The 12,276-nt window shown below is 47.4% G+C and overlaps 1 protein-coding gene across 1 annotated transcript; it reads right to left on the bottom strand.

Moving 5' to 3' along the window:
• Positions 1–5,650: 5,650 nt before the first annotated feature.
• On the bottom strand, positions 5,651–9,826 carry Spn (sialophorin). Its single transcript, XM_075972323.1, has 2 exons — positions 9,745–9,826; positions 5,651–9,383 (listed from the first exon to the last, which is right to left on the bottom strand). Exon 2 carries the CDS (start codon positions 9,360–9,362, stop codon positions 8,055–8,057), a length of 1,308 nt encoding a protein of 435 aa, XP_075828438.1. The 5' UTR covers positions 9,363–9,383; positions 9,745–9,826; the 3' UTR covers positions 5,651–8,054.
• Positions 9,827–12,276: the final 2,450 nt, after the last annotated feature.

The raw sequence follows: 12,276 nt of genomic DNA on the forward strand, positions 1-12,276 counted from the left end.
AGGGGTAGATATAGTAAAGACATCTTGTTTACATGTATGAAAAATACATTGTAAAGATGCATAAAAAGTAAATGAAAACATTGGTTGTATTAAAAAGGTGACAGGGTTGGGGATGTGGCTTAGTTGGCACAGTGTTTACCTTACTTGCATGAGATCCTGGGTTCCAACCCCAGAACCACAGAACCTAGACATAGTAGCACATGCCTGTAATCCCAGCATTCAGGAGATGGAGGCAGGAGGATCAGAAGTTCAAGATCATCCTTGAGCCAGGCTGTGGTGGCACATGCCTTTAATCCCAGCACTCGGGAGGCAGAGGCAGGTGGACAAAAGCTAGTTCCAGGACAGGCACCAAAGCTACACAGAGAAGCCTTGCCTCTAAAAACCAAAAGAAAAAAAAAGAAAAAGAAAATATGAAGTATATTTATTGTATTACTGTTTTGGGAGGGTGTATTCCTGGCACACATATGGTGGTCAGAGGAAAATTTACAAAAACTGAGTCTCTTTTTTGGGATGTAGGGGCATATATCTTTAACCCTAGAACTCAGGAAACAGAGGCAGGTAAATCTCTGTGAGTTCAAGGCCAGCCTGCTTTACATAGAAAGTTCCAGAACATCCAGGGCTACATAATGAGATACTTTTTAAAAAAAGAATTGTTTTGAAAGGCTGACTCTTTCCCTTCACCATTGTGTCCAAAGGACTGAACTTGGCAGCATCGGCTTGGTGGCAAGCTCCTTTGGCACTGAATCATCACTGAGTCATGGCCAGAGTCAGTGTTTGGGAGGTACATACACCATGCTCAGGAAGGAGAGCTCTATCCTGACGGCCAGTGATGCAGGCAGACCCTCCCCAGACAAAGTGGCCTTTCAGAAGGATCCTTGGTAGCCTGCGGATCTTGGCTGTCATGCAGAGTGCCACAGATGTCCTTTCAAAATTGTTATTCCATTTTCTCTGGATTTATATCCACAGTGAGGCTATCGGGTCATGGCAGTGCTGTTTCAGCTTTTTGAGGAGCCGTGTTCTGTCTTCCCATCAGTTTACATCCTCACCAGTGTGAGAGCCTGCTGCCTTTTCATCCCTGCCAGGACTTCATAGCATACAGAGGGGAATCCTCTGTATGCTATGAATATATTTTATTACTATTGGTTATTAAAGAAGCTGTTTCAGCCAATGGCTTTGTAGAGTAAAGCCAGGCGGGAAATTCAAGCAGAGATATAGAAAGTAAGCAAAGTCAGGTAGATGCCATGTAGCTGCCTGAGGAGAAAGCTGCCAGCTGCCAGCCAGAACCTTAATGGTAGACCACAGTTTCAAGATGATATACAGATTAATAGAAATGGGCTAATTTAGGTAGTAAGAGTTAGCTAAAAATGTGCCTAAGCTATTGGTCAAACAGTCTTGTAATTAATATAGTTTTTGTGTTATTATTTGGGCCCAAGTGAACAGAAAATGAACAAGCAGTCTCTGCCCACAAGCTGGGATTGACATAATGTCAATTATAATCATTATCATTTTGGTAATTCATGTTTTATCCCTAAAATTTGTCTGATATCAGTGCCAAAAAATTAACTGATAGGTTACAATCCTTAGAAAGACAAACTAATGAAATTAAAAGAAATATTCACGGGGGCTGGAGAGATGGCTCAGTGGTTAAGAGCACTGACTGTTCTTCCAGAGGTCCTGAGTTCAATTCCCAGCAACCACATGGTGGCTCACAGCCATCTATAATGAGATCTGGTGCCCTCTTCTGGCTTGCGGGCACACATGGAAGGAATGCTGTACACATAATAAATAAATAAATATTTGAAAAAAAAAGAAATATTCACACGCAGACAGAGGAGTTTAGAGCAGAACCTTACCACACCATTGTATTATGAAACTGAAGAGAAGTGGCCCAAGGTTATTAGAAAACTAACCTTAAGTTATCCGGTTTCCATTGAAGAACAACCACCAGATTATAGGCACCCTGGCGCTATTCAAAAGTTAACTGGGATCCTATAAAATCGTATGTTTGGAGGGGTTTAAGGAAGCAATGGTTTCATATGGTGCGCATTCACCTTTTGGGAACCAGATGTTAAATTCATGGGCCACGAGGAACAGAATTATTCCACAAGACTGGAAAGATTTAGTTACAACAACATTGGAAGCTGGTCCTGAGTTACAGTGGAGAACCTGGTGGGAGAGGAAGCTAGGGTCATAGAACAGCGAGATAGGACTAGAGGCTATGAGATTCCCCAAGATTAAATTTTTAGCGAGGGCCATTATGCTGACTTGTAAAGACAGTATACATTTGATGATTTGAATGCTTGAGATAAAATTGTAGAATCAGGAAAGAAGACTGAGTCATTTGCTAAAATTACATAAGGCTCAAAAGAAGCCTTCACTTTATATATATATATATATATATATATATATATATATATATATATATATATATATACAAAGCTTGACTTAGGCTGTAAGTAGAATTGTATCAGATGCATAAATTAAACCTTTTGCTTTTGAAAATGCTAATTCAGAGTATGAAAGGGTGATCAGGCTTTTAGGGCAAGATCAGCACCCCCACAGATGAACGGATTAGAAGTAAAGCTGATATTGGATCTCATGCTTATGATGATGATACTTGGATAGGAGAAGTAATTTCTAAAAATTTTAAGAAAAATCAGGTTGGATGTTTTAATTGTGGTTAACCAGGTCATCTGAAACGGGACTGTAGGCAAGGCATTCCTAGGAACAAAGTTGTTTTCTAGAGATAGTCCAAACAAGAAGGCTCCAGCCTTCTGGAATATGCAGAAGGTGTGGCAAAGGCCCCCACTGAACTACTGAATGCAGATCAACATGGGACAGGCAAAGCGACCCTTGGAAATGCCTTAGAGGGCCTCTTGAAGGCCCCTGTGTCAAATCTGGTTCAACCATTTCCAGTCAGCACTGGGGAAACTCTTCCACAGAGCAATTAAAAGACTTAATGCCTGTTGTGGAAACCGTACTGCTCTGATGATACAGCCACTTTAGAAGATAAAACAAAATTTCTAGGTGAAACCATAAAGCAAATATTTAGTCAACTTCTATAAATGATCAAAGTTAAAAATACAAATAAATAGCATTGAAATTGAGGATTTAGTGGGCACAAAGGCAGATGTAGCAATAATTGCATCAAAATTTTGACATCCAAACTGGCCTCTTTAGGAGGTAAATGTTCAGATTCTAGAGACTGAAACTTCATCTCCGGTAAAACAAAGTGCAGAATTGGCCAAGTGTATAGAGCCAGAAGCACAGACAGGAAAATTAAGGCCATATGTGGCTAACATAGCAGCGAATTTATGGGAATGTGATTTGTTACAGCAATGGAACACCCAGATTAGCCATTTTTCTTTTCTTCTTTTCTCTCTCTCTCTCTCTCTCTCTCTCTCTCTCTCTCTCTCTCTCTTTCTTCTTCTTTATCTTTCTTTCTTTCTTTTTTTATTGTGTTTTTCAAGATAGGGGTTCTCTGTGTAACAGTCCTGGCTGTTCTAAAACTCACTTTGTAGACCAGGCTGGCCTCAGACTTACTGAGATCCACCTGCCTCTGCCTACTGAGTGCTGGGAATAAAGGCATGCACCACCACTACCAGGCTTCTTCTTCTTTGTTTGTTTTGTTTTGTTTCTTAACAGAATTTCTCTGTGTAGCCCTGGGTGTCCTGGAACTTGCTTTGTAGACCAGGCTGACCTCAAACTCATCCCCCCACTCCCTCTGACTCCCAAGTGCTGGGATTAAAGCTGTGAGCCATGACCGCCTGACTGTACAGCATTCTTAAAGGCTGAGCCATCTGTCTAATTCCATCTTTTATCTTTTCCAAAGTATCCATTCCGACTAGGGAGAGGTGCCATCTCAGAGTGGCATGATTTATCTCAGAATGAGTAATATGAATTTTTCCCCCTTGTAGGCCTGTCTTCTTTTGAGAAATGTCTATTTTGATTTTTAGTCCAGTTTCTGGCTGAGTTATTATTTATTTTATGTATATGAGTGTTTTGCCTTCATGTATGTCTGTATACCATGTGTATGCTTGGTGCCTGTGGAGGCCAGAAGAAGGAGGTAAGTCTTTTGGAACTGGAGTTGCAGACAGTCGTGAGCTGTGGGTGTTGGGAACTGAACCCAGGTCCTCTAGAAGAGAAGCTGTTTCCCTTAATGCCTGAGCCATCTCTCCAGCCCTGTGATTATTTCGCTTTTGAACTATTTGAGTTTCAAGTACCCATCAGTAGGAGAATAGCTAAGAAAATGTATGGTTATATATGAAGAATGCTATTATTAGTAATTGGAGTACTGTTTTAGTAAGTGGAATCTTGTCATTGGTTACAAAATGGAGGAGCCTGGAGACACTGTATGAGTGAAATTAGCCAGACACAGAAAATACTGTGTGACCTGAAGCTGGGTATGTCGGTAACACCAGTGTTGTAGATTGAATTAGAATGGTTCCCATAGGCTCATATAATTGAATGCTTTGTCCCCAGTTGGTAGAATTTTGGGGGAAGGATTAAGAGGTTTGGTCTTATTGGAGGAGGTGTGTCACTTGGGTGGTCTTTGAGGTTTCTAAAGCCTACACCACTCCCAACTGGTGTGCGCTCCCCCCCCCCTGTGTGTTTGTGTGTGTCCATATGTCTATCTGTGTGTGTGTGTGTGTGGTGTGTGTGTGTGTGTATCTATCTGTCTATCTGTCTCTGTCACTCTCTCTCTCTGCTTCATGGTTCTGTCTCAAGATGTAAGTTCTTGGGGCTGGAGAGATGGCTCAGAGGTTAAGAGCACTGGATGCTCTTCCAAAGATCCATATATATATATATATATATATATATATATATATATATATATATATTGATATATATAAACATATATATATGTGTGTGTATGTGTGTGATATGTGCCCCCACAGAACTGAATAATTATTGCATGCCAATTCAAAAAAATAAAACTTTAGCCAGCAATGGCTGAACATTCCTGTACCCCAGCACTCGGAAGACTGACATAGGGGAGTGAGTTTCAAAAGACCTGGGCTACATGGTAAGACCCTAACTGTCTCACAACAAAGCAAAACCAGTAGCTCCAAATAGGCCTTACCTCCTCTAATAAATGGACAGGGTGCTGGGGCCTGGAGAGAAAGCAAGGACCCAGGGGGAGGAGGGACGAGTGGAAGTCAGCTGGACCTAGCACAGGGAAGCGGTTTGAGGATGGCTCTAAAACATGTTGCCAGGCAACCGGAGGAAGAACGGCACTCACTATCTGCAGAGGTCTCGTGGGACAGATGGGACACCCCCCTCCTCCATCTGAGCACTCTCAGAAGCCAGTTCAAGCTTTCTGAGACTCTGACCCTCCGCGGCTCTCTCTTCCAGCCTCACCTCCCACGGCTCCCTAAGAAACATCTGCTTTAGCAACGTAACTTTTTAAGATTTAGTGATTTTTATGCGTATTGGTATTTTGCCTGCATGTGTGTATATGTAACTGTGCCAGTTGCATGCCTGGTGTCCTTGGAGGTCAGAAGAAGGCATTGGATCTTCTGGAACTGGAGTTACAGACAGTTGTGAGCTGCATCGTAAGTGCTGGGTACAGAACTTGAGTCCCCTGGAAGAACAGCCAGTGTTCTTATGCTTTTAACCATTTCCCAGGCCCCTCAACAATACTTTTTATAACTGTAAAAGTAAAGACATTTATTGTGTAAAACTTGAAAAACCACAGAAAAGTAAGATGAAAATCACACTTTGATCCCCCACCTTTCAGAGGACTACATTAAACATTTGGGATATGGCTTTTGTTATAAATGAGAGTGATATGTATTTACAGATGAATGACTTCCTTCTTCCCATTCCATGTCAGCTGCAGCCATTTCTGGGGCCATTACAGTTTCTGAAAACATGGCAAGGGTGTCACGAACACGAGCCACTCACAGTCATCTCAGAACTGCTGGAGCTGAAACTGCGACCCATGCCTCACATTTGCGTGTTTCTGTTTTTACCCGCCTTCTCTCTCTCTCTGGCTTCCCCACATCTGCTGCTTGCTTACTGCTTTTCCTCTGCTGAGCTGAAGGAGATCCATCTGTGTCCTGCCATGGTTCCTGCTCTACTTACTTATAATACTGCCTATGCTAAAAATACCTCCCCCTTCCTAGCTTTCAAAGCCTCATTCATTCATTCATTCATTCATTCATTTGTTCATGTGACTGCACACTGAGCACCTGTTTCTGCCAGCCACGGGAGCCAATAGGAAATGGGATATGGCCAGAGGAGACCCTGGGACAAACACGAAGCCTTCTTGTCTTTCTTCAGAAACAGTACGACACTTCCTTCTTTTAGTGCCCTTGTGACTGACTGTCTGTCACTCAGTTTAGGGCTCAGAGCATTCTGACCCTGTCTGGGCTGAAGTCCTGTTAGGTGGTACCCCCCATCTCTACTCCACTTCCTTCAGCTTTCTTCTCTCCCTGCAGCTGAAAACCAAAAACAGCTCAGGAAATGTCAGAGCCCTTGAACTCTCGGTTTAATGACATTATCCTCTAAATACCTGAAATTGGGGCACTCAGCTTGGCAAAATCTACCACAACAGCTGCTGTGTCCCTTATGGGCCATTTGCAACTCTTTTCTGCCATCTCGTTAAAGGTGGTCCACATGGCCCCCAGTGAGCAGTAGAAATGGTTCAAGGGGGCCCACGGGTGCCCACCTCAGCCCTTCCTTTTCCTCACAGGCTAAGGGAGGGGGCAAGGGCAGCTTGATGTGGTAAGAGCTGATCCAGGCCCCTTTCCATGCCTTGGCTCCCCTCCCCCCTCCCTCATTCTTCTGGAGAGCCACCTGGGCCTCCATTTCCCACCTTCCCCTCTTCCATCCGGGCCATGCACAGCCACACTCATGCCTCCTTTTGTAGGTCAGCCCGTTCTCAAGGACTGTGCCCTCTGACTCAACAACTTCCTCTTGTGAATCTCCTCAAGCAACCACCTTCGGACCACATGCCAGTACCAGAGGCTGATGGGTCAGAAGCAGCACAGTTGGGAACTGTCCCCTCCCTCTGCCTCAGACCCTTGGGGAGACCCTGGCACCCATGTTCCACCCCCAGGGCCTGTATTCTCGTCTAACTCCCTCTTACTCCCTTTAGAAAAGGGAAGGACTTCAGTCTTGAAGTAGAAGAGGAAACAGACAAACCCAGAAAACCAAGACTGTTAGAAAAGAAATCAAGACCAGGGGGGTTGGCGGCACCCAGTTCCCGCGCTGGGCTAACGCTAATGCCTCTCCTCTTCTTGCATGTGGGCGTGGGGTGGGTGGGTGTCGGTGTGAAGGAGCCTTTGAGGGGAGTTTCTGGCAGCTTAGTCCCCACCGAGTTTGCATTCTTTTGAAGGCTACAGACAGATTTAGGTTTTCAGCTGCTTCGGCCCTGTCTGAGCGAGATGGAGGGCCCTGTGCTCTCGGCAGTTACGGGGTCCCTCATTCTGGCGGTTCCCAGTCCCTGCTGGGCTCTTTCCCACCATCTGTACTCACTCTTCACAACCATCACCTAAACGTCACATCTTGCACACAAACTGCGTCTCTGAGTGGACACAGCAGGTGCTAGGCTTCTTGGAGCCAGAAAGTCTCACCTCTGCCCCAAGGAGAGTAGCCAATCTCTGGCAGCCTCCCCCAGCAGCTACAGAGTGCTCTGAGGAAAGTCACAGGTCACAGCTCACCCAAGAACAGGTTGGATGCCCCCATCCAGTCTCTAAGCTGGCCCAAGAGCAAATGGGAGTCCTGAAGGGGGCGCCATATACTTCCCAAAGTTTGGCATTTCATTCTTCTTGGCCAGATCCCAGCCGCTCAAGGTGGATCCTTGAAGGAATTGTAGGTCAACTAAGATTATCCTCTTGGAGATTCAGAAACTGGCTCCAAAGGGAGCATAGTGGAAGAAAGGGGGAGAGAATGGATGGATGGATGGATGGATGGATGGATGGATGGATGGATGGATGGATGGATGGATGAATGCACTTAGTTCACAGATATTCACAAATGTAGAGTGCCAGGATGCTGAGCACAGGATCCAGGGTTAGGGAGCAGGTCGGGTGAAGGCCTCCTGATGCTCACATGCTTTGAGGTGCAGCCCCGTCTTTAGCTTCTAGCCCATCAGAAGTGGGGGTTTCCACAGCCTCATCCTCGCCGCCCACCAGCGGTTCTTCCTCCCCCTTTAGGTCGGGAGCTGGCCCAGACTTCAGCTCCTCCAGTACTAAAGAGCCCTGGCGAGACTTCCTTCTGCTGAAGAAAGTGGTGAGTGTGGGCCGCTGCCCCGACCCCTCTCTCTCCAGGGCCGCCGAGCCCTTGTTGCCCCCTGACCCAGATGCTGCGGCTGTTGCAGCCTCTTCATCAGGAACCCGGGCTGGCCCAGCCCAGGCATCCACTACCCCATTACGCTTCCCACCTCCACTCAGCGTCAGTGCCCCAGTCCTCCGCTTCTGCCGCCGGCGCCATAACAGCAGCAGAGCCACAAGGGCCAAAACCACTAGCAAGGCCACAAGCATGGGCACTAGCAACATGCCGCTTGATCCCTTGTGTGGCGTCCTGGTGGTTACCGGCTCTGGGGTGGATATTTTTATGTTGGAGACTGGGGTGCCACCGGCTGCACTAGAACTCTCCACAGAACTGGTTGTTATGGTGGTCGGGAGTCCATGTGGCTCACTGGAGAGCCCTAGAGATTCAGTAGTCATGGTGACAGGGGGACCACTGGACTTGGAGCTTACTGTTATAGCCACAGAGGGTTCACTGGTCTCCTTGGAACTTGTTGTCATGGTGACAGGGGGTTCACTAATTCCTTGAAAGGTTTCTTGAGAGGTAAAAGAGACAGCTCTGCCTGTCACAGGATTGGCTGTGGTGGTAGAAGGGTCACTGGAAACGGCTGTCGGTTCTGAAAGCTGCACCGATGTCTTGGTGGAAACTTCCTGGGAGGTTGCAGGCTCCGGTACAGGGGTGTTTATGATGTCACCAGTGGGAAGTCCAAAGGGGGTTGGGGAAGGTGGATGTGGAGTCAGATGTGTGGCCTGACTCCAGATGCCGGTAGTCCCCTTAGGATCCACTGTCTCTGGCATAGTGGAGACCGTTGAGTCGACAGCCGAGGCCTCAGGGATACTTGGGACCTCGGTATGGAGGATAGATGGCGACATCGTTGTGTTCTGCAGACCTTCTGGGCTGCTCATCACCTGGGTCCCTGGGACCTCGGTATGGAGGACAGATAGCGACATCGTTGTGTTCTGCAGACCTTCTGGGCTGCTCATCACCTGGGTCCCTGGGACCTCGGTATGGAGGACAGATAGCGACATCGTTGTGTTCTGCAGACCTTCTAGGTTGCTCATCACCTGGGTCCAAAAGCCCCCAAAGAGGAGTAGAAGCAGGGTCATCTCCAGAGCTGGAGTTGGGACCTGAAGGTAGGGAAGTTGCAGAAGAACACACAGGGGTTGGGAGGGAAACCTGGCCGGCCCCCTCCTTCTGCCCACTTCCCTGCCAACTGCCAAGCCCAACTTGTGGTTTAACGGTTTTTTTTTTCCATTCTTGCTTTTACTATTATCAGAACCAGCAAGGGAACAGATGGTGGCAGTGACCCCCACCCTGGCCTTGGCAGCTCAGACTCCCCCAGCAGCCATGTCCTCCTGGCCTTCACTCATTCCGCTCCAGCCAATGGCTCTTGACCCCTTCTCCCATCACCCGACTCATCTTTCCAAACTCTAGGTAGGTCCCTCATCCTCTGAGCACCGCCTGCCCGTCTATAGCACGCCACCTTACCAGTTCAATGGAAGCGGCACAGGGCCAGGGTGAGAGCACCTCCTGCTCCTCCAGAGACTTGGTCAGGACTGGGGCAGACTGAGCCCCAAGGGGAAAGGAAGTGGGTCTTGGCTCCACCCACTCCACCCCTGCATCCTGCCCCACCCATTCCTACTCCTACCGTTGCCTGAGGGACCCAGGGGCTCAGTGGAGACACCAAGGGATGCTTTGGTCCAGAGCTGGGATTCTTAGGTTTCCGCTGGGATACAGGACGTCAAGCTGCCAGAGCTGGGAGATGAGGAGATGTGCTAAGGACCAAGGGACAGAAAGAGGACATGGGAGGAAGGATTTTCCTTCCTGTCTGTTTGTTGTCCCAAGCTATCTGGCTGGTACCTGAGGTGGTGCATTTCCTGCCAAGAGCTCCCAGGAAGCCCAGCCCACCCCACCCACCGCACCCCAGCCCTGACTCTGCTCATAGCTCTGGTCCTCAGTCTGCTGAGTCTTGCCAGAGCCACAAGAAGCTGAGGTCATGCCAGTGGCCCCCAGTTGAGGCTACGACTAACCACTGCATATGCTGAGGTCTTAGAAAACCATAAGGGCTAAAGAGATGGCTGAGAGGTTCAGAGCACGGCTGCCCTTGCACAAGTCTGGGGTCAGTTCCCGGCTCCAGCATGGAGGCTCAGAACCGCCCATAATCTGGGGAATCTGATGCCTCCTTCTGCCTTACACGTAGGCACAGGCAGGCACTCATGTACACGAACGCAAATAAAGTGAATTAAGGTTCACTTACTTAGCCAGGCGGTGGTGGCACACGCCTTCAATCCCAGCACTCAGGAGGTATAGGCAGGAACTCTGTGAGTTCCAGGCCAGCCTAGTCTACAGAGCTAGTTCCAGGACAGTCAGAGATACAAAGAGAAACCCTGTCTCAAGAAAAAATAAAAAAGATTCACTTACTTAAAAAAAGAAATTTTCTAGAAAGACCTCTATTAAGAAATCAGTCACCAGTTGTGGTGGCGCACGCCGGTAGGATTTGCTGAAGGAGGCAGAGGCAGGAGGATCATGAGTTCGAGGCCAGCCTGGGCTACACATTTTTAAATCCCAGCACTTGGGAGGCAGAGGCAGGTGGATCTCTGTGAGTTTGAGGCCATCCTGGTCTACAAGAGCTAGTTTCAGGATAGGCCCCAAAGCTACAAAAAAACCTTGTTTCGAAAAAAAAAAAGAAAGAAGGAAGGAAAAAAAGAAAGAAAAGAAAAGAAATTAGTCAAAGTCTTCAACTGAGAGCAAACTGGAGCTTGGATCATTTTTGCAGCGCTGCAGACTGACCCCTGGGTCCACATCAGTTCCCTGTCTCAGCCACATCCCCAGCCGTGAAGAAGGAGCTCTTTGCATTCTTTCTTTGAATGATTTCTGTTGCCTGACTTGAGTTAGGAAATAGATTCTTTCAGTATGTGTCTGTTTGGGAGCCTTGCCTTGCCTTCTAAAAACTCATAACTTACTGGACATGGTGGCGCACACCTTTAATCCCAGCACTTGGGAGGGAGAGGCAGGCAGATCTCTGAGTTCAAAGTGAGCCTGCTCCACAGTGTGAGGTCCAGGACAGTAAGGGTTACACAGAGAAATCTTGTCTTGAAAAACCACACACACAAAAAAAAAAAACAACCCCCAAAACTTGTAATTGATTTTTATATTGTAAAACAGTTCTGTGTACAACAGAGAAACTAAAATGGAGGATTCCTTTTGAGGGGCCCACACCCACCCTCGGGCGTGTCTTTCTTTCTGAACACCATTCTTTCTCTTAACTACAGTGCTTACAGATCTTTATTTGAAAAATCTCAATTCAGAGGAGAATTTTAAAATATCTATAATTTAATAATCCCAAATTCTATTACAACATAAAGACTGAACTAGGTCCCTGGCAGAGCTTGGGCTCGTGCTGTGGCTGCTCAGCGCTGAGTTCTTCTGATGGAGGCTCCAGGTCAGAAGCAGCGTGCACTGCACACCGGCCAGTGTTCACTGACTGCTTACCGAGCCGGTGTGTACCGCTCACGGGCCAGCGTGCACCACTCACGGGCCAGCGTACACTGTAGGTAGTACGAGCATTCATTTGCAAGAACATCCTTTACTCAAGAGTCCTGGGAAACACAAAATGGCCCAGATTTCTGTCGGCCCACACAATAGGTCCACCCCGGAACAACAGGCTTGGGGTGAGGTGCCTCATTTACAGTACAAGCTGCTCTCTCTGCGCCTCTTTAAGCAAGTACGCCTTGCTCACTGCAAACTAGAAGTGGCTCGCGCCACAGAAATCAGGGCCTTGCATCCTAGACAAACCCAGCAAGCATGCTCGGGACTGCTCTGACCCTCTGGGTTGCTTCTCCCACAGTCAGCAGATACTCAAAGGAAAGGTTTACATATAGCAATCAGCATAGTGGCCACGCTGTGATCTCAGTCCTATGGAGATTTAAAGAGCGAAAAGAAAACGAAGACAACCAAGCCTAGTAGTACTCGGGAGAGAGAGGGAAGTGGACCTCTGAGCTCAAGGCCAGCTTGCACAAC

Source organism: Microtus pennsylvanicus, chromosome 5 (genome assembly GCF_037038515.1).
Source record: "Microtus pennsylvanicus isolate mMicPen1 chromosome 5, mMicPen1.hap1, whole genome shotgun sequence".
Classification (NCBI taxonomy): Eukaryota; Metazoa; Chordata; class Mammalia; order Rodentia; family Cricetidae; genus Microtus; species Microtus pennsylvanicus.